General features: G+C 35.6%; 1 protein-coding gene across 5 annotated transcripts; it reads left to right on the top strand.

Annotated features, from left to right (window-relative positions):
* Window positions 1–101: 101 nt before the first annotated feature.
* LOC106176178 (V-type proton ATPase 116 kDa subunit a 1) lies at window positions 102–21,016 on the top strand. Of its 5 annotated transcripts, none has more exons than XM_087017021.1 (23): window positions 102–281; window positions 719–859; window positions 1,188–1,266; window positions 1,511–1,608; window positions 2,020–2,148; window positions 7,910–7,998; window positions 8,750–8,876; window positions 9,137–9,219; window positions 9,426–9,519; window positions 9,863–10,075; window positions 10,584–10,734; window positions 11,097–11,236; window positions 11,505–11,653; window positions 11,930–12,032; window positions 12,332–12,450; window positions 12,826–12,989; window positions 13,718–13,797; window positions 14,045–14,086; window positions 15,311–15,436; window positions 16,289–16,426; window positions 19,090–19,210; window positions 19,563–19,734; window positions 20,017–21,016. In XM_087017021.1, the coding sequence occupies exons 2-23, from the start codon at window positions 743–745 to the stop codon at window positions 20,105–20,107; spliced, it is 2,625 nt and encodes an 874-aa protein (XP_086873147.1). In that variant the 5' UTR covers window positions 102–281; window positions 719–742; the 3' UTR covers window positions 20,108–21,016. The 5 variants fall into 5 exon arrangements, with proteins under 5 accessions (XP_086873147.1, XP_086873146.1, XP_086873148.1 ...); XM_087017020.1 differs by lacking the exon at window positions 7,910–7,998 and adding an exon at window positions 5,512–5,621; XM_087017022.1 differs by lacking the exons at window positions 7,910–7,998; window positions 16,289–16,426 and adding exons at window positions 5,512–5,621; window positions 15,818–15,922.
* The last annotated feature ends 385 nt before the right edge of the window (window positions 21,017–21,401 follow it).

The raw sequence follows: 21,401 nt of genomic DNA, 5'->3' as shown, positions 1-21,401 counted from the left end.
CGCAGTTGACTTCCGCTTTGAAAGGTAACTTTATGAAAATACAACATAGATATTCTTCAGTATATTTTATTTAATTTTCATCGTTATATTCTATAATCTTAATCATTCTTTCACTAAATCAGGATAGATATAAGCCATCTTTAATCTCAAGGTCACAGAGGTGAGTGAGTGCTGATGACGTCACTTCAGTCACGAGACAAATCGATATCCTGTGAAAAATTTGAAGGAAGGGAGTCGGTCTAAAAAATCGGTTATTGCACAGAATATAGAGAGTGTCCAAGGTAAAATTTTCTGTTTTTATGATCACAAATTGTCTAATTTGAGCTTGATATCAGTAATTGTAATTTCTACCTTTGGAATTTCATACAATTTGCAGATAAATGTTGTCCTCTGTTGCAATTTTAGTCATGTCACGAGTCGGTCGCCGGTCATTGCAAATTTTTAAGTAGCATTTTGAAAATAAATGTGGTCACTAAGTAGATGACTATAAATTAAAATGAAGTCATATATTTTCTTATTTTTATGGGATATGTGATTAGAGGGGTTTCTTGTGATGAAACCGTTGCAAATCTGGTATATTTTTCAAATTAAAAAAGATCTAGTTTGGCAATGACGGAAGCGAAGAATTACCACCATATGAGTAGTGATCATACCGAGTTCTCTCTCTTCAAGAAACTTTTAATAGATTTTACAACAAAATCAGTTTTCCTAATTTCAGAAGTAAGGGCTCCAAAATTTCAGGATGGGGACGCTATTCCGAAGTGAAGAGATGACCTTGTGTCAGCTCTTCCTCCAGTCTGAGGCAGCATATGCATGTGTGTCGGAGTTAGGAGAGTTGGGATTGGTGCAGTTCAGAGATGTAAGGCACCTTAATTAATTGCAGCCATATAATCATTTAAATATAATGTACAATCAAAAGGTTACATATCTGTCATGTTATTTTTTTTTTCTGGCTGGTATTAAAAGCTGGAGGTGGTTTCACTAAAATTCATGTAGAAATAATGATTATAAATATAATTGTAAAGGCAATATGGAAGAAGGGTATCGGGTATATTATAAATGAATTATCATTTGAGTTAAAAGAAAAAGATTATAAAATATATTTCCACGCATATCTGGCATGCTTGAAATTGAGCTCAGTCTGTTGTGGATGTTTTCTATCTATCTTTATTTATTTTTCATTCCAGTTGAATCCAGATGTGAATGCCTTCCAGAGGAAGTTTGTAAATGAAGTCAGAAGATGTGATGAAATGGAGAGAAAACTTAGTATGCTCTTAATTCATATAAGATGAAAATAAATCTCGAAATTTTATTTATAGGACTTTTTCACATTATAATATTTCAGATTTGAACCTTAAACATAGCCAATCTCAAAATTTCAACAAGAAGAGAGAGAATAGTACAGATAAATTAAAAAAATGAAGCAGGAAGAAGTAGGGTTTGCTAAGTAAATGATAACTGACCAAAATCTCAGTAGCAAATTAACGAATAACGAATGTGATAATTTCAGGATTCCTTGAGAAGGAGATCAAAAAGGATGGGATCCCTATGTTAGACACTGGGGACAATCCTGAGGCCCCGGCACCCAGGGAGATGATTGACCTTGAGGTACCAGGGACAGGTTTCACAGAGGGAACTTGAGACCAAATGTTGGTCTTAACGTTAAGGCCAAAATTTTAGCCCTCTTTGATCCCAGAAAAAGAAGTTGTGCAATTAAATAAACTATTGCATTTGTATTATAGTGCAAATTTTTATAATATTGACTTGAAGTTAGATATGTACTATTAATTGTCTATTATGAAAAAAAAAAAGGTTTAAAAGTAATTTTGTTTAAAAAGATGGGAATGGACATCTTTCTTCAAGTTTCTGAAAAGTTCAGATAGATTGTAATTCAGATAGCCGGGCAACTTATACCTGTCACAGTTGTGGTTTTGTTGTGAAAGTATTATTCCTGTATGTAATAAATCTTGCCCTGCGTGTCTTCGCATTATATAACCATCCCATCATCCGTATTTTCAGGCCACCTTTGAGAAGCTGGAAAACGAGATGAAAGAGGTTAATGCCAACTCCGAGGCTCTGAAGAGAAACTACCTGGAGCTTACTGAGCTAAAACATATCCTCAGGAAGACACAGGGATTCTTTGAGGAGGTTTGTATATCAACTTAAGCTAATCACAAAGCCTTACTCCAAACTTGAGCCCTGTGTTTTGATTATAGGATGTTCATTTTGATAATTCAGAGTAAATTTATTTTATCCATATACTGTGAGCAAGTGAACATTGAAGATGAATAGGTTTTGGCATTCCAATTGAACTGTTCATGTTCTGTGCATTCTAAGCTGAATGTTACACTTCATTGCCTTATCAAAAAAATTTAATGATATTGATGTTTAACTATAACATGGCCATGCCATAGATTTTTTTTCCAAAAATGCTAAATGGAAGTTTAAGTGCATTTTAGATATATACATGTGCTATTTTTAATACTTTCATCGGCAAAATTGTGTAAATATTTCTTAAGTTATGGAGTATAAGAAAAGAGAAAAGACTTGTTCAACAGAAGAAAGGCCTATTCCTTCCTTCCCTACATGCAAACAGTACAGGCTGTCTTCTCCTTACTTGATGCTGTATTAACCAGATGCTGCTGCTTTCTCTGCAGGCTAGATCATTGCTAAGTTCACAATATATCTATAATAACCTGTCATCCTGGTGATAAGCAGTATGTGTGCCACAGGTGGTTAGAAGATGGGAAGGGTTTATGGCTATCACTAACCTACAGCTGTCTTGTTAGACTATGCAGTATTAGTTGCACTCCTTAGACTTACTTGGTTCTGCATTTCGTTTAGACTGGTCTCTGTACTTTGTTTAATGTTGTGAGTGCTTCTGTTCGTGTGTACTTGTTTAAAGTGTTTAGATAGCGAGGTTGACATGTGTGCATGGCATATGTATATCATTTTTTGTATCATCAGAGAGAGAGCTTATCACAGTGCTGATTTCACTCGGTATATATGTTTCAGCAGAGCACTGCAGCTTGATTAGGAGCAGGGTCCTGGTGAACACTTTTTGCAGTACACTTCAGATTTTACCTGTTCCAGGTTTTCTATTTCAGTTTTGAAGTAATTGTATTGAGTTTATTGAAGTCATTTATATTTCCTTTTAATATTTTCCACTTGCATAATATAATTTCTTGCCATTTGCTTTGCTTTCTTATAACCAACATTTTGCACAAAAAGTGACAAATACAGACAACAAGGACATTTTTTTTTCTGTAATGCCAAACCAAATATAAGAGAAAAATCTTCATAGCAACGTCTGATGGATTTCAAGGAATTTGATTTACTTTTTCCATGCTTCTTTAATACTCTTTAGAAAACCCTGATTTATCATACCTCATTCTGTCTAATATATTAAGGTATGTTATTGCTGGTCTCACTCTCTCACTCACTCTCTCTCACACACACACACACACACACACACACACACACACACACACACATGCACGCATATTTGCATACGTGCACCCAGACAGTCATTTTTTATCTGCTAATTTTATCTCATGCCAAAGTATTACAGCTTATGCAGAGTTTGTCAAAGTCATTCTGTGGATAACGTAGGGAGGGGGTATCTTTGGGATGCTGCGAATGAAAATTGGAAGGTAAAGAGGTACAGGTATGCCAGTGAATGAAATGCTTGTTCACCACACAGCTGTCATCTTGACATTCGTGTCTCAACACTCGTGGGTCTTGAGAAATGCTCAATGCAAATTTTTTCTTTCAATTATATCCAAGCCGTTTAAAAATATTATTTTCTCTAGGCTTGTTTGGGTCAGTGGTCTTTTTATGCATGTTCAAAATAAAGAGAACTGCCCCTGTACATATTTTTGTTTTGTCTAAATGTTATAATTGTAGCTAATTAGACCTTTTGCATATGCAGGCTTATGTGGGCCTTCTCTAAAATGTTTTTGCTACATGTAACTGGCTTTGTTCGCAAATGTTTTCATGAAAATTTTTTTCATCTGGCTGCTTTGTTGCACAATTTGACCTCTTCTACTGTCTGTTTACTTTGGCATGGCAATAGACGATAGCAGTTCACAAGCATTTTATGTTAACTTTTCTTTATACAATAATTGCTATCATGTTTATTTATTTATTTATTTATTTATTTATTTATTCTGAAGCTGCCATGCAGGCTCCAAGAGTAGCTCCAAATGATTGATTTACTGGTCAAAGTTCCAAATTTACACTGAATTCAATCTAAGGAAATGCCTTACAGCTCTCATCGCGCACAGTAAGCAAGCATCGACCTAAGACAATTTACCCAATACACATCTTGCCACATGCAAAGGATACCTCACAACTTGTACCTTCTTTTGCATGAAAGAAAAAAATCCTTTTCCAGGAGCCTGGATACCCTCATTGGTGTTTCTTAACCAGATGCATGCTTTACTGCGTTGTTATCAAATATGCATGCCCCTCTGTAGAGGGAATGTTTGTGTACCATGTATGACCTTGTCCCTTTCTCATAGCAGTGCTAGACCTAGATTTTGAATTGTATAATTATGCTAGTTGCTGGTGCATGCTCTATATTTATTGCTGCAGAATAAGAAAAAGGAGTAATGTTGTCAAAAGCAGGAAATAATGTGATCTGTCTGAAATTATTTTTATCATTTTGTGTGTGTGTGTGTGTGTGTGTGTACACACAAACACACCTTTTTTTTATTGAGGGAAGAACAAAATTTTCAAAAATGCATTTGTTGATAAAAACATGGAAGAAAACGGAATTAAGTTAGTCAATATTATTCTTGCTTTTATATATTATTGACATATATTTGCGTGCTTATATGTTACAAGCATATTTTATAGACGTAAAAATCTAGATAATCAAATAAGAGCTAAAGCATTGCTGCTACAAGAGAAAAGCTGATCAGCAAAATCACTTCTCAAATTCCAAAATTTCTAAATGTCTTTTATTTTGCATTTTTGCATGAAGGATTTTTTAAAGTAAATGAGAAAAGTCATGCATGTGAAATTCTACCATTTAGTAAAGTCCGAGTTTGACCAGCTTCTCTTTTATACTGTGTTTAAATATATACCATATCTGATTCAAAATGTGTCTTGTCCATGTTTACATTGTAATTTTAGTTTTGGGTTTCAGTTTTCTGAAAACTTTACAGGCGGTTATAATTTTTTGTCTTTAAATTGAAACAAAGTCAAAAATTTTGAAATTGCTAGAACAATGCAAAGCATCCATATATTTTAACAAATAGGTTCAGAGGCACATTTTGCACTTGTTTGTTGTTATTGTTGTTTTTATGCTGTTTGCTGCACCATGAGAACAACAAGAGCTTTGTTTATTTAGCTTATCTAGTTTGAGAGTGTAGCTCTTCCAGATCTTGAGTGCATTGTAATTATGTTCAGTTCCTCTTGTGTGTTTACTCCCCCTATTGAGTTGAGTTTGTATTGAGTTCGTGGGAGGGGTGACTACACAGGGCGCCACCTATTGTTCCTCACCAGGCTGAACATCATCAACGACAGGCAATGCACGACCCTGGGGTGACAGAAGAAACAATGGGATTGCTGGGTGAAGAAGGTCTGCGCGCAGGGGGACAGGCCTTGCGTTTAGGGTGAGGAAACCTGGACAGTTTGGAGCAAGAGAGTTCTAGGTTGTAGAGCATGTGTGTGTGTGTGAGAGAGAGAGAGAAAAAGATATGTCTGGTTTGAGTCACCTACTCCATGGACACTAGATGGCAGCACAGTGGCATAAACTTAACGGGTAGTATACGGTGGTGAACAAGCATTTTGCTGATTGTGTATTTTATTAATGGTGTGGATTGATCATAGCACTGAATTTTCACTAACTGGCACTCTCATTTATCACACTGCGCCGTAACATTTGACTTGTTCAACTGGGCAGTTCCTTATAGCTTTCTTAGGCTTCTGCATGCGTGTCTCTAAAAGGGGTCTAGATATGGTTTTTGTTGTAACAACACCATGAGAGAGAAAAACAATTGATTTCTTTCTTATTTGTGAAATATCACCCACCCCACCTCCACTTCTTTAATTTACGTAAACAAATTCTATCAAATATCTCTTAACATAGAAGAAAATGAATGATAGCCACACAACTTGATATACTGATTAGCACGTGATTGCACCCCACACATCGTTACATTTCTCTTTCAATCTCGACTTCAACCAGTCACAGCTGAATTTCCACCTGGGTTTGTCATTTCCAATCACAATGAAGTTTTTGCACTTTACATGCTCTGCAACACAAAAATTGAAAAATTATTGTTACACCCAGGTTTGGTTTCCTTTAAATTGCAAGCTTTACTTAAACATTTCAGTTAAGTTGGGATGAAAACAACCATAGCACTGTTTAACAGCTTACAGGGAAATCTCTTGCTACATTTTTACCCCATTTTTAGTTTAGTTCTAGTTTGTGTTTCAGTTTCAAGTCAATTTTCATAGTTTTATTTCCACCCCATTTTAGATTTGGCACATTGCATTAAAAAAGGACAACAGGTGTGATTTGAAACTCTCACGGATTGTATTTTAATTGTCTGATGTCCCCTTTCCAATCCTATTTAAGAGTGAAAGTGGGAAAAAAAAAGAGATATCCCAAGTATTGTTCTTAAGTTAATTAATAGTCCAAACAAACATATAAGAGAAAGTGGAATATAGTTAAAGGTCCACTTTAACAGAAAATACCCCCCCATTTTTGAAATTGCTGGTTACAGGTGTAATTAAATTTGCAGAACCCACCTGCAGTAGTACCAGTAAGTCAATTAAGCAGATAGCACTGCATGTATTGGGTTTTTCTTGGTTATCTACACACAGATTTTTATCTGTGATAGATGACTCTGCATTTTGAATTATAGCAACCTTAGTGGACATCTAAGTCCACAGGATTCATTATTATTAATTATTATTTATTATTATTATTATTATTATTATTATTATTATTATTTGCATGTCTCATCATGATAATTTACCTGGTTCTCCAACATATTGGGGAGATTTCCAGGAGTTTAGTCATCACTGTTGCCTGATATAAGCCTTCATGATAGTTAATTTGATTATGAATGTTTATTATATTTATCTATTTGGCACACTTGCTATTGAGACTAGATTGTAGTTTGTGTGAAGAAGTTTGCTTGCGTATGTTTGTTTTTGTTTTGTTATTTGAGCCTTAAAGCTGAATTTATACATCTAGTGTTTAATTTTATAGCACCACTTTGATCAGTTTTTATCTGCACTGCTTTGCACTAGTGTGCCTATTAGCCATTGTTGCACATATCTTTATCCTTTGCACAATGCTTTATTCAGTTGATTTTTCTCTGTTCAGTCCCACTACCTACCAACAACAACTGTTACACTAATATTCCTTTAAATTACGAAAACCATATCTAAACAAAATCCCCACCCCCTTTATTCCCCTGTCCTCCTCTTCTGCATATATACATAATACTGTAATATGATAATAGATAAAATGCACTTTGGTTCATGAAAATGACAGCAATAGATATTAACATCAACACAATGACAACAACAGTACAAGGAAATACAATACAACTGAAGCAATGCCCACTCTTCACATCATTGCTCAAAATTTTCAAAACCAAAGAAGCCATAATGACCACTAAAGAAACGAACAATAAAGTCCCTAACCATAGTCTTTAGTATTAGGCTACCTTTATAGTTAAAAGATGACCCAGTGAATTTTTACATATTTCAGATATTATAGCAAAAGTTCAGTGGTGTAACCTGCTGCCTAGCAACCAGTTGCCATGGCAATAGAGTTCCTTGCTCACCACTGATTAGGTTAAAGAGAAAAAAAAACATCAGCAAAATGCTAGTTCTTTGCCTCAGTTCAGCTGACTTCTATTTTGTTTTGTGTTCTGTTTGGCAGGACGAGCATCATAGTATTGTTGAAGATGCTCAGCAGGCCCTGGCCACAAGTGACCAGCATTCGGCCGTGGCAGCCCCCCTACAACTGGGGTAGGTGATCTGGACTGGACAGGGGCATACCAGTTTTAGTTTTTGTTAAGGGGGCAGTATCTGTTGTTAAAGACGCATTTTCAGTTCTTGAGGTATCAGTTTTTATTTGGTGGCTCATACGGTTAAGTATTGTTTAGAAACTCAAAAGATGTACTTTTCGTAGGCTTCATATTGAAAAGTCTGAAAAGATTCCAAAAGTAAGCCTGTTATTTCTTACATGTCAAGTCCTGCTATAGATTCTGCCCCTTATGATGCATTTGTCCAAACTGGTATTGTAAGTGTCCCTCTTACTGCCACTTCTTTTTGTGGTGGCTTCAGTCTTCAGTCATATTTTAGGGAGGGGGTGGGGTAAAAGACGAAGAAAATTCCTGCTTCTTAGATATAGTGAAGGTAAGTAGTACTGTATCTGAGTATAAATTGCTAAATGAAAGACAGGATATACACAGGTGGGTGGTATTGTGAATGGTGATTTGTAGATTCTGCACACAATTATGGAAGTGAACACAGAATATCTTTCTTTTTTTTTTTTTTTTTGGTAATTGTCTATCATTTTCCTGTAGATAAAAGTCAGGTATGTGGTTAATATATGTTCAGAATGGAATATAAAGCAAATTGCCTTGAATGATAAAAGCATAATTCCATGCATTTTAAACCAAGCCATTATCTATAATCATGTTATTTGGAATAGGTAGTAGTAAAATAACTTTGAAAAAGTACAAGTGGCCCTTATGAAGTTTATGCACATTTCTAGGTTTGTTGCTGGTGTCATCCTGCGCGAGCGTATCCCTGCGTTTGAGCGCATGTTGTGGAGAGTATGCCGTGGCAACGTGTTCCTGAAGCAGGCAGAGATCGAAACCCCTCTGGAGGACCCTGTATCTGTAAGTTAACTCTTTAAAGTGAATAAAAATATAAATATAAGACCTTTTCACAACTTATCAAAGAAGCCATTTAAAATATTTGGAAACTTACTTTTCCCCAACTTTGAATACTGTTTTTGTTAGTTATTAAGCGACATTGTCAAACTTGCAAATGCTAGTAATGATATGGGCATATCTTATGTAGAATTTGCAACTCTTCATTGTCTCTCTTATTCCAGTTATTGGAACAGTTCTGAAAATGTGTATATTTTGCATTGCAGGGAGATCAAGTTAACAAGTCTGTCTTCATCATCTTCTTCCAAGGAGACCAGCTGAAGAGCAGAGTGAAGAAAATCTGTGAGGGGTGAGTAGTCTTAATATAATTATAACATTTTGCAAACCAAGGCCAGCCTGCAGTAAGTTATTATTTGGTCTGTATACCTTTCTCTTTTATAATGATCAGTACGGCACTAGATTTATAAGTCCGTTGCTTCAGTCTGGTGGCTTATACAGCAGACTTACGACTGTTTTCTGTTTAGTTTGAAAACCATTCTATAATTCTGTTTCCAGTTTCCGTGCCACTCTGTACCCATGCCCAGAGACCCCAGCAGAGAGGAGAGAGATGGCTATTGGGGTGATGACACGGATTGAGGACTTGAACACTGTAAGTATATCTCTGCTGGTAAACTGTGGACAATGAGGCATTGATTCTGGACTTGAAAAATTCACCAGAAATAATGTGAAGTGGTCTCAATGGAACAAAGACAGATTGTGGCTATAGGATGTTTTTATTGTACTAAATTGCTGAAAGGATATTTTATTAATTAATTGATTAATTGATAAAGGGAGTTATAAAAATTTCATCCTGGCTTTACAATATAAGTATCGATTAAAGAAAACTTCTTTTATGTGATAACCCACTGGGTGACTAACGTACACAGAGTATTAATGGCTTGGTTGATTAATTAATTAGTAAAGACTATTGTTTTTGCTCTCCTACCCCTCAGGTGCTTGGTCAAACCCAGGACCACCGCCACCGTGTGCTTGTGGCTGCTGCCAAGAACATTAAGAACTGGTTTGTGAAAGTGAAGAAGATCAAGGCCATCTACCACACCCTGAACATGTTTAACCTGGACGTCACCCAGAAGTGTCTGATTGCTGAGTGCTGGTGCCCAGTGGCTGAACTGGACAAGATACAGCTGGCCCTCAGGAGGGGCACTGTAAGTGTTACGCAGACACTGGATTATATATAGTGCAGGATTTATGTGAATCTCTTGTGGAATTCAGCCTGAGCCTTAAATGAAGCGTTATGTAGCCATGATTGTATTCATGTGATTATATGTAAATCGATTGTGTGATTTTGTCTTTGCCTGTAAGTGATATGCTGTCACTAATAATGATGATTTATTTTGTTGAAAGTGGCACTGCTCATGTCTCAGTGCCTCTTGCGTGATATAAGACATGTGGAAACATAGGTTTAAATTAAAAGATAATGCTTTTAAGAGTTAAGATTTAGATTTCAGAATATTTCCTATGAAGAAGAAAAGTTATCAAGTTTTCTGAGCCAATCACTCAAAAAATCAAAAAAGAAAAATGACAAAAACGAGTAAATAAATGGCACAAAGACGGCCAAGGCCTATATTCTTTACCTCATCCGCATATTACATTGAGAGCTATCACAGTTTGCTTAAACTGAGCTCTTAATTGTTTGTATTTGTGGCACCTCAGGACCGCAGTGGCAGCAGTGTTCCATCTATCCTGAACCGTATGACCACCAAGGAGGCGCCTCCCACCTACCACAAGACCAACAAGTTCACTGGCGCCTTTCAGAGCATCATTGATGCCTATGGCGTGAACACATACGGGGAGATGAACCCAAGTATGCATTCACTGAAATCTAATAGATCTATTATGTAATAAAGGCATGTTATGTAATATTAAATCTCACCATTATATTGTTCACCACCTTCTCATGTTTAAATTCAATACTAAAAATAGATAAAATGATAATCATAAACATGGTTATGACAATCATTATGACAATAATAATTACAATAAGGCCAGTGAGGGTAATAATCAATTATATTCCTGTTATTATTGTTTAGGGATGCAAGTTTTGACTTCTTTGTTTTCTTCTTAACATTTTTCAGTTAATTTTATCACCATCACTTTCCTTTTCCTTTTCTCTCATGTTTGAAGTTACAGGCCATGGATTGTTTACGTTCTTGTCTTTTATTTCAGCTCCGTATACCATCATCACCTTCCCCTTTCTGTTCTCTCTCATGTTTGGAGACGCAGGTCACGGGTTCGTTATGTTCCTGTTTGCCCTGGTTCTCGTCATCAAGGAGAAACAGATCATGGCCTCCAAGTTGGATGATGAGGTGAGGTTTTCTGTCAGGAAACAAATAGTTGGAAATGAGTAAGTTGAAAAATTCCTTCATTGTGTGTGTGTGTGTGTGTGTGTGTGTGTGTGCGCGCGCGCGCACATGCCCTATTATGGTCACAAAAAAAGGCAAGCTTGTGCAAATATAAGAAAGCGACCACTTTCTCATATACAGGGGCTACCACTTAGTTACCATGGCTTATCTGTTTTTATGTTTTCCCCCCAAACAGAAATGATAGCATATAGTGAATGTCTTGTATTTCCAGATTGCAAACACGTTCTTCGGTGGGCGTTACATCATTATGATGATGGGCTTGTTCTCCTGTTACTCCGGTATGATCTACAACGACATCTTCTCCAGGTCCACCAATATATTTGGTTCTTCTTGGACGGTGCCTGCAAGTGAATTCGTAGTGTAAGTTTTCTAATGGAGAGCATACAGTAAAGATTTTGTACATAACAGGTTATGATCATTGTAGCAAAATAATTCTTTTATTTTTGCGTAATATTTTCTGTGAAAAGGTTAGCATTGATCTTTTTCTAAAAACGAAAAAATTGATCATTGTTTAGGTTGCTAGTAATTAATACTGAATCTATCTCACAATTTTTACTTAAATATCTGTCAAACTTCCTTTATATATATATAAAGCACATAATTTATATATTTAATTATATAACTGGAATGTTTCAGGAATGGCACCTCTAACCTGAAGCACTTTCCCAGCCAGCTGCAGGGTGACCCCAACATGACAGCCTACTTCACCAGAGGGGTCTACCCATTTGGAATAGATCCAGTAAGTGAGAAAGCTTTCACTGACCACCAGTTGCACCCTTTGACCCCTAACTGCACTTATTGACCCTCAAATCAGGCAGGCTTGAGTAGATGCAAAATATGACTAAGGAATAAGTACATGATTGAGTGGTGATGCTTTCTGTAAAGAAGGGCAAACTGTATGAGTTTCAATACTTGCATGACTGAATCCCTCAATTTGACACATCTTCACTCCTCTTCATCTACTTCAAATAGAAATTGACCAGTACAATCCCTATAATTATTTACTCCCAAGACCTATACTTTTCCATTATTTTTCAGGTATGGCAGTTGGCTGAGAACAAGATCACTTACACCAACTCCTTTAAGATGAAGCTGTCTATCATCATGGGCGTGTTTCAGATGATGTTTGGGGTCTGGTTAGGACTGTTTAACCACATGTGAGTTGTCTGTCATTATGAGGAGGGGTGGGGTGGGGGGGGGGGGGACAGTTTTGTCTCTCATCTTTGCTTAAAAAATAATTACAAATAGTAATGGTAGTGTTATGCGGTCTAAATGATTCTGTAATGTTTGCTATCTCTCTGCAGTACATTAATTGTCTAATGTGTAAATTATAATATTGGTAATCCTAAAAGGAAAACAAAATTGAGAAATAATGGAGTTTTATTGATTGTCATTATTGTCTAGGATTCAAAATATTGCCTTTTTTCAGGTATAAAAATTTTTACACAGACATTTAATGTGTTTGTTTTATTTATTTGTTTATAATTATTTTTATAAAATTTGTTCATTGTATGTATTTTTGCATATTCCAGGCATTTCAAGAACAAGCTGAGCATATTTTGCGAGTTCATTCCTCAGGTGCTGTTCCTGCTGTGTATGTTCGGCTACCTGGTCCTCCTTGTCTTTGTCAAGTGGTTTGTCTTTAATGCCATTGACAATGGGATGAACACCAACTGTGCACCCAGTCTGCTCATTGGTTAGTGTGTGTTTTACTGCTAGACTAGGGAGCCTGGGTCACAAAAAGAGCTATGGCCAGCTGAAAACTGGTCTTCACCCCATTTCCATAGATAAGATCGACCTACTTTAGATCAACCTAACTTCCTGGGGGTTCACACTAAATAGCTGTCAGCCGGGCAGACACGAAAGTTAATTATCCCCTTACAGCTTGTAGTAGGCGGGATGGACATTTAAGTCGGATTATCTGAAAGTAATCTAGCGAGACTCCCCGTGGGGATAGATCGATCTAAAATCTATGGGAATAGAGCCTTAAATTTTAGACTTTATATTTTGTCCACTTTGACATGAGATGAATTGGTGGTGGTTCTGTAAGTACTATGGCTGTTTTGTTACTGCAGGGACATGGTAATTGTTTTAATCCAATACTGTATAAGTGGACTACTGTGGATTGTCAGTGAATTAAACCTAAGTTGGGTCTCGCAGCTTGGATCAATTATTGGGCTTAAGTTGTTTTGGGAAACGGGCCCCAGGACAAGGTCTCACAAACCTCTTAAAACTGAAAACTGATCTGAACTTTTATCTTTCTTTTTTCTTTCTTTTTGCTCTTTGATTTAGTTTTTTTTTTCTGTTTTATCCAATTGTCTCAACTAGTTCATTGTTTTCATCTTCCACAGAAGATTAAAAACGTATAGTAAAAATTATGAAGTGGTTGTTTTTTCAAGGTCATTTTCATGTTGTTATTTCTAGGGTTGATCAACATGTTCTTGTTCACCTACCCTAAGAGAGGACAAGCAGCCTGCAGTACTATCACTTGGTATGGAGGAGCTGTAAGTAGAAAACAACACTAACCCAGCAACTCATTTATACTATGCTGTGTTTATTGAGATGCTTTATTTGTTTGGATTGTTGAATATTTATTTTTTATCTGTTTGTTAATTAACCTTTATTTATTAGTCTTTGTTTGAAAGCAGTAAGCTCAGTGTTTATTTTTGTGTTTGTCCATTGTCTGTTTTTTTGAATTTTTTATTTTTTTTAAGTTATTGATAACCATGCAAATTTTGAAACATATTTCAGGCAAGCTTCTTCGTTATAAACAATGGTGATGTTACACAAGAGGTATTGATATTACAGTTTTCTACTGCAGTTATGCAGTGAAAACTGCTTCAAAATATTATCTGATCTCCCCCTGATACACTTGTCTGGTTGAGGTGCATATCCACCCAGAAACCTCCCATATTTCCTTGGCTTATATTATGTCCCTACAGGAGACATAACTACCACCTTAGGTCAATTATTTGTACAGGATTCGTGAGGGGGAGAGGGTGTTAAAATTTGGACCAGTATGTCAGCTTCAAGCACCCTTACAGTGTTCCTTAATAGACAGCATGTTTAAAGGGGTGCAAGAAATTTACAAATTAAATTGGAAAGGATGATCAGTAGATCCTACATTAAAAGTCTCTGACCAAATGTATTAAAATGTCTAGCAATGAGGTGGCTTTTTGGGAGGGAGTGGCTTTTGATTTTAACGAGGCAACCCACCTCGCTCATATCCTTGCAAAGTTAACACTGATGTCTGTCTGATAGTCATGATTCTCTGCTTCTCTGTCAATAAGTGAATAAGATTTCTCTTTTTACTCCATATGAAGTAAACAAAATTATTTTGATTAAGAAATGATTCTTGAAAATTTGTACATGCAGACGTAGTGGATTAACCTGTATAACTTTAGAATTGATGAAAATGATACATTGTTTGTTGTGAATAGTAAAAATAATATAATGAAAGGATTAAACCAAGTCTATAAGCAATTTCTGTTCAGAATTTCAAATTTCTATATTCTGTCATTTTCTTTCTGAAGAATTGAATGAAAAGCATTCTATAAAAGAGACATTTCTGTGAAATTCCTTTACTGACTGTGACACATTACATTATGTGGGTGATCCATGGCTGATAGTTGTATAAGATTGAAAACTATGAGTACTTAATGCACTTTTTGTCAAGAAATAACACATACACTGAAATGAAAAAGTCCTTGACTCTTTCACCTGTTTAACATGTAAAAAATTAAGCTATGATGAACATGTTTCTGCTACTCCATGTATTTGGTTTGATTTAACTATCTTAATTTCTGTTTTAAAAGTTTTTTTTTCTTTGATAATGGTACATACTTAAATTTGAGATGATATCCAGTATTAAGTGGTGTAAAATAAAAAAAAATATAAAAAAAAATTAATAAATAAAAAACCCCTTAAGGTATCCTATTGCTGTTCTGGTGACCAAGAAAATCGTAAAATTTGGAGGAGCCTAGAATACAACTTACCTGATGTATTTCTTCATTACAGGAAGGCCAAGGTCAACAGGTATTCCAGATCATCTTAGTCTTGCTTGCCCTGTTGTGTGTTCCCTGGATGTTGCTGACCAAACCTCTGCTGCTCAAGTTCAGCCCCTCCATCAGGGCTTCTTATATGGTAAATTAAGACAATGTTGAGGCGTTTCATGTATTAGAAATTTATTTGCTGGAAAAAAACATGCCTTGAACTAGTCATATAGATTATGGGAATGGGAGATTGTTTATTGATTATAAGGAAATCGGATTGAGTGAGAATGTGGGTAATAATAAATTGAAAGCGCATTTAAAAAATAGATAAGTATCCAGTCTGAAATTAAAAATATTTTTGGAGAATTTAATTTATAGAAATGAGCACTATTTATTTAATTGAACTTGCATTCATGTATTGTACGTAATAGTTATACCTGCAGCAGAGGACTACACTGTGACACACATGCACACGCGCGCGCACACACACACACACACACACTGAATAATTATACCAACTGTGTACCACTAGAAATCACATGCGGAGCACGATGCACCAGCAGCTGAGCCTTCTCCAGACAGTGAAGTCACCCACCATGACGAGACTTCGCCGCTTGCCTCACATGAAGCTAAGGAGGTATACAGTGCTGGGGGGATTGTAGTTATGTGGAACTGGGGGGGGGGATGGTTGCTGCTGCACTGAGGGTGTGGGTGTGACTCTAGGGAAGTGGGATGCATTTGATGATGCTTAACTGAACCAAGAAAGCTCTACTGGTTTCAAAATTGATTGTTGAAATAATTCTTGACAATTTGTCATTGAATTGAATTTGGTACATATTAGCTAACTTGCTGAAAAAAAAAGGAAGTCCTCATATGTAAAGAGTTGTGAAATAATATACCCACACCCCCAACCACCTCACCCACCCCTACTGTCTGCTGTTAGCAACCATCTCTGGGGAGTGTTATTGGTTGATGTTAACTGGGTGTGATGCTGATTCTTTAGGCATCAAAGAAACATGGGGAACAGGCAGAAAGTGCCCCAGCAGACACCACTTCCGAACAGGAGATAATCCACCATGACGCAGTGCAAGTGTCCACGTCTGGAGCTGGGTCGCCAGCACCAGGGGGCGCTAAGGAGGAGGTCAGTCCAGATCAGACGTAACAACGTGTGTGCTATATGTGCTGTCACATTGTTTTTTTTTTTTTTTCTTTTTTTCTTTTTTTTCTTTTTTTTTTTCTTTTTTTTTTGTCCATTTGGCCTCCAATGTTGTTGCTTGTTTGTGACTTATAACCACAAATCCTCTTATCTACCTTTATTTTCATTGAAGATAACTTTATCCTGATTGTTTCTTCTCTGTGTGATGTAATACTAATATCTCTTGACTATTATTATTATTATTAAGCCTAAGTAACACTACAAATACAATTCAGTTTATATTCCCTGATTGAGAAGTGGTAGCTAGCCTATGCTTCCTTTTAACTTTGCAGTAACACCTTTTTGTCACAAAATAGTTTGATTTCCTTATGCATTTATTAAGTACACATTGCCTCAAAAGTTCTCATACAACAATTAGGAACTAAAACTTTATATATCTCACTAAATATTGTTTTCATTTTAATTATTGAAAGTCATACAGTTTAAGATTTTGATTATCCAAACCTATGGAGACATCTTTCCATTTAGACACAATCATCAAAATAGACAGAAGTCTTTTTGCTTATGCTGTGCATAACTCAAATAACACAATTTATTTTTGGCTTGCTTACATACATTTATATTAATAACAAAACTTTTTACTTAACAATATATGCTTTGAATTTTGTATAGCTATTACGAGGTGTTACTTAACCCTTAATTCCCTGAAGGTTTTTTCAATAATTACGATAATCTGCTTGCCAAGCTTACTTTCATTGGAAATCAGAATTATTGTAAGAAAACTAGGTTCATATAAATATTAGCTGTAACATTATGAATAGGTGATTAATACAGAAAATTTGGTACGTAAATAAATGTTTGTCTTAGCTAGAAATATTGAATTTCATCAAAATACTCTTAGGATTCTGAATCACTCTGATAGGTTTTTATACAAGAGATTGCCTAGTACATGGTTGTCTGGTAGAAGTTGAACTCTCTTACTTGTAATGAATTTTGCATAGAATTTAGTATTTACACTAGTTTTTACTGGAATAACAATGAATTTTACTATTGTTTCTTTCCTCACTTAAATCAGTGTAGAAAAAAATTAACTGTAAAATTGATTACTTTAAGTGCAGTCTTCCAGATTCATCTTTGCTCGTTATTTTCAAATGTTTCCCAAGATTCTTCTAACTTTCAAATTGGTCATTTTCCAACCACATGAAGTTCTTCATCCTGTGAAATTCCTGCCTGCCTTTCCAAATACCTCTCTAAATCACCTCCTCGACTAAGTTTTATAAAACCAGGATGACTTACAGTTTTCAGCCAAAGTTGGCTTCTCAACTTTCATTACCCACTTCTTTCAAAATCATAGCCAATTTTTTATGGTCTGACCTACAAAAAGAAAGAAAAAGGAAATTTGTAAAAAATGTCTTTGAAAGTTTTTAAAGCACACAAGCTGTTTGCTGAGCATGGCTGACTGAATCTGTCATTGCAGTGGTGGTGGTTATATGATATCATATAGTGGAATACAGTACATATTGAAGTGGGCTATATTATAGCACTACATAAAGGGGCCAACGTCACAAAAAACATTAGACAGAGATTGGTCTTATCATTTAGGCAAAAAGTTATAGTTTACTTATACCCAAAGTAAAACAGTTGTTGTCCAATTAAATGAAATATTATGCCTGTTAAAAAAAGAGCAATCATGGCTAATGATTTTGACCAGTAGGGAACTACTTCATACGAATCCCAAATTGACATGACTCCAAAAATTGAGTCAAAAAGATAAGACCAACTCACAGTCTAAAGTTCTCTTGTGCAAACTGACCCTGGCCTGTTATTTTTCCATGTCCACACTTAGTTCAGCACCTTTTAGTAGAACACATTGATGTTCACTATCTTGTTGATTTTCATTTGTCATTATTGTTGTCTTCCTAAAATTATGTTGAAATGGTAGACTGGAAGTGTACATTAAAATACCCTAAAAAGTACTAAACAAGTGATGGACATACAAGAGAAATGGCTTGTTTGTGGGTTTTATTGGGTTGATTTATCAATTTATTATATTTATTTTGAAATTGATTTTGGTTTTCTTTTTCAGATGTTTACCTCTTAATCTAGTTTGAGTTGAATTGATAATTTTATTGCATGTAATGTAGATTACAAGGCATGTGTAATAAGTTCAAACCACTCATGAAAATGAATTCAAATTTGCAATTAATTTGTAATAGTGGTTAACTTATAACCTTTTAAAAGCAAGAAGTAACATATGGCTGCATTTTGTATGTTTGCAGTTGGTATAGGGTTATTAATTGTAATTGGACGGATATATTTGATTTGATTAATTAACATTGATAAACTTAATTTTAAATGTTTTAATTCCTTCATACTTTTTCATTGATGAAAGATTATGTAATGGATAGAAATCGGTCACAGGCTGACTTTGATAACTGCAAAGAATATGTTCTACATGTTTTTCTTTGGGAAAAATTAGGTCTCAGTATTGTTTAGCTGGGGGTTGTTCCACCTCACTCGGTTTCAGATTTTCAGATCTGTATTCTTTTCAGTCCGTTCATCCATCCACCTGGTCATGCATATGAGTACAAATGAATTTTATGTATTATATTAACTAATAAATCTATCTGTCCATTGCCCACTGCCAGGACTTTGACTTTGCTGAGGTGTTCATTCACACAGCCATCCACACTATAGAGTATTGTCTGGGCACCATCTCCCACACAGCCTCCTACCTGCGACTGTGGGCTCTCAGCCTGGCCCACGCACGTAAGTTATAAGCATGGTTAGAGATGGATGGTCAGACCACTGTCTGACCATTTCCTGCGTAAATGAATGGTGTGTTAATTATAAATGACCCATTAATTGTTATAATTATTAATTTGTGATAATACGATTGCTGGGGTCTGTCCCAGAAACTGGTCTGAAATTGGTCTTGGCGTACAATTTGAAAAGATAAATTTCTCCTTCACAAAGAAAAAAAAAAGAAAAAAATGGGCAACGTTTTTTTTTTTTTTTTTAACCGAGTCCCTAGAACAAGTGTTGATTGTCTTGAAAATAAAATTTACTCTCAGTAATGGAAATGAGTTGTCATTCATCCTCTGTATCGTCTCTTTTCCAGAGCTGTCTGAAGTGTTGTGGGACATGGTCCTGCAGATTGGCCTCAGACAGGGCAGATATTACGGTGGTGTCATCCTGGTTCCTATCTTTGCTGCCTGGGTTGTGCTGACCATCGCCATCTTGTTGTTGATGGAGGGCCTGTCTGCTTTCTTGCACACTCTGCGTTTGCACTGGTTAGTATGGTAGTAATTGAAGCACCACAATATGTGCCACATAACATGGTGTGGGAAAGTGTGTCTGTATATCCTGGTCAAAGTTTGAGGATTAATTGAAGAAGTCTGAGCACACAGAATTACATGCCTATAATATACAAGGAGAAAATAAACAAAATTGAATTGATGCTGGTCAATATATTTTTGTTTGACTTTTTAAAAAAACTTTGCTATATGTTACCATTAAGAAATTTTAAGTACTTTTTTCCTTTTACTACAAACATGAACGTCTTTCTGTTCCAGGGTGGAGTTCCAGAGCAAGTTCTACAAAGGCGAGGGCTACGCTTTCCATGCCTTTGACTTCCAGCAAATCATCGAGACAGCTGAGGAGTAGTCGTGCTTGGTGACAGAACCCCATCGAATGACCACTGCACATACCAATTATGGTTGTATTGGTATTATTATGATTTCTGGATGTTATATATTATCATTGACTCTGGATGTAATTGTTATAACTCATGCATGTCTGTGTTTTAAACAATGGAATTAATCATTTAACTCATTGTGACAATGTAAATTCTCAAATTACAATGTCCAATCTACTTTTGCTCTGGTAGAATGTTTTTGAGTCTCATTGTTAATATTTGAATTTTTCCCAATTTAAGGAATTGTAATTTGATATTTTTTTCTAAAGAATCGAAGAAATGACATTTAGCTTTGAAATTAATTTGTTTTGTGAAAAAAATTGTCTCATTCTACTAACATTTTTCATGTTTTAAAGCGTTTCATAACTATTTAAATGTGCATTCAAAATCTCTCTTGTAGTGGCTTTATGCAAAAAGAAAGTACTATCATCACTCTTTTCAAGATGAAATTAGAGCTCCAAATATTGATTTATGAACAGTTGACAAACCACCTTTGAATTTATTTATCTTATAATACAGACATTTCCCAGTTTGACATTCTTTAGTTACTGTTATTTGGTGAAGGGCATAACGTAAATTATATGCTGTTGGTGGCAAAACATTCTCTCCTGGTGGAACTGTAAATGGTATGTGTACTTAAAAAGTACACTCATAAAGACTGACTTTAATGGTGAAATATGGGTGCTATTTCTGGTATGTTAAACATGATACACATATATATCAAAGTGCAATATAAGATATCTTTTCACCTTTGCACCCTGATTGCGGAACAGTAGTGATAGGTAAAATTGATGTTTTCGTATGTATCGATGGGGATTCTTAATGGAAGGTTTATTTGTAACAAAATGGTGGTCTAATAAAAGCTGTCTTAAGCAAAACTTGGGTCTTGTTGTTTATCTACTTATATATGATTCCAAGTATATTGCACGTGAAACGAGTTTATAGTCGATTGAGCACAAAATGAGTAGTAAGTGGCTTTCCACAGGGTGTTTGAGTCCGTAAATTGATTCAAAAATAGTTATTCGATTTTATGGGTGCCAAAGGTCCACAGTGTATCTTTGTTTTAAAGTAAAGCTGATGAAACCTAAAGTAATTTCTTGCGCACTTGCACAGTTCTGTGAAATAATAGCTTAACTTCTTTTTATATTAGTTCATGTCATACATTTTAAAATGATTATTTAAATTTTATCAAATGCCCTCGAGTGAGCCACAGGTTGAAAGCAAGAGAAACTTTTATTTAGTGGTATTTGCACGCAGTTTAGA

The sequence above is a fragment of the Lingula anatina genome, chromosome 7, assembly GCF_051362555.1.
Source record: "Lingula anatina isolate TDL-2025a chromosome 7, LinAna3.0, whole genome shotgun sequence".
NCBI lineage: Eukaryota > Metazoa > Brachiopoda > Lingulata > Lingulida > Lingulidae > Lingula > Lingula anatina.
This window is presented reverse-complemented; position numbering and strand designations above follow the sequence as displayed.

Coding starts and splice junctions, on each gene's coding strand:
- LOC106176178 (XM_087017020.1), top strand. CDS start 743: ATGGGGACGCTATTCCGAAGTGAAGAGATGACCTTGTGTCAGCTCTTC. Junction 12,451..12,825: donor TTAGGACTGTTTAACCACAT/GTGAGTTGTCTG, acceptor TGCATATTCCAG/GCATTTCAAGAACAAGCTGA. Junction 14,087..15,310: donor ATGGTGATGTTACACAAGAG/GTATTGATATTA, acceptor TCTTCATTACAG/GAAGGCCAAGGTCAACAGGT.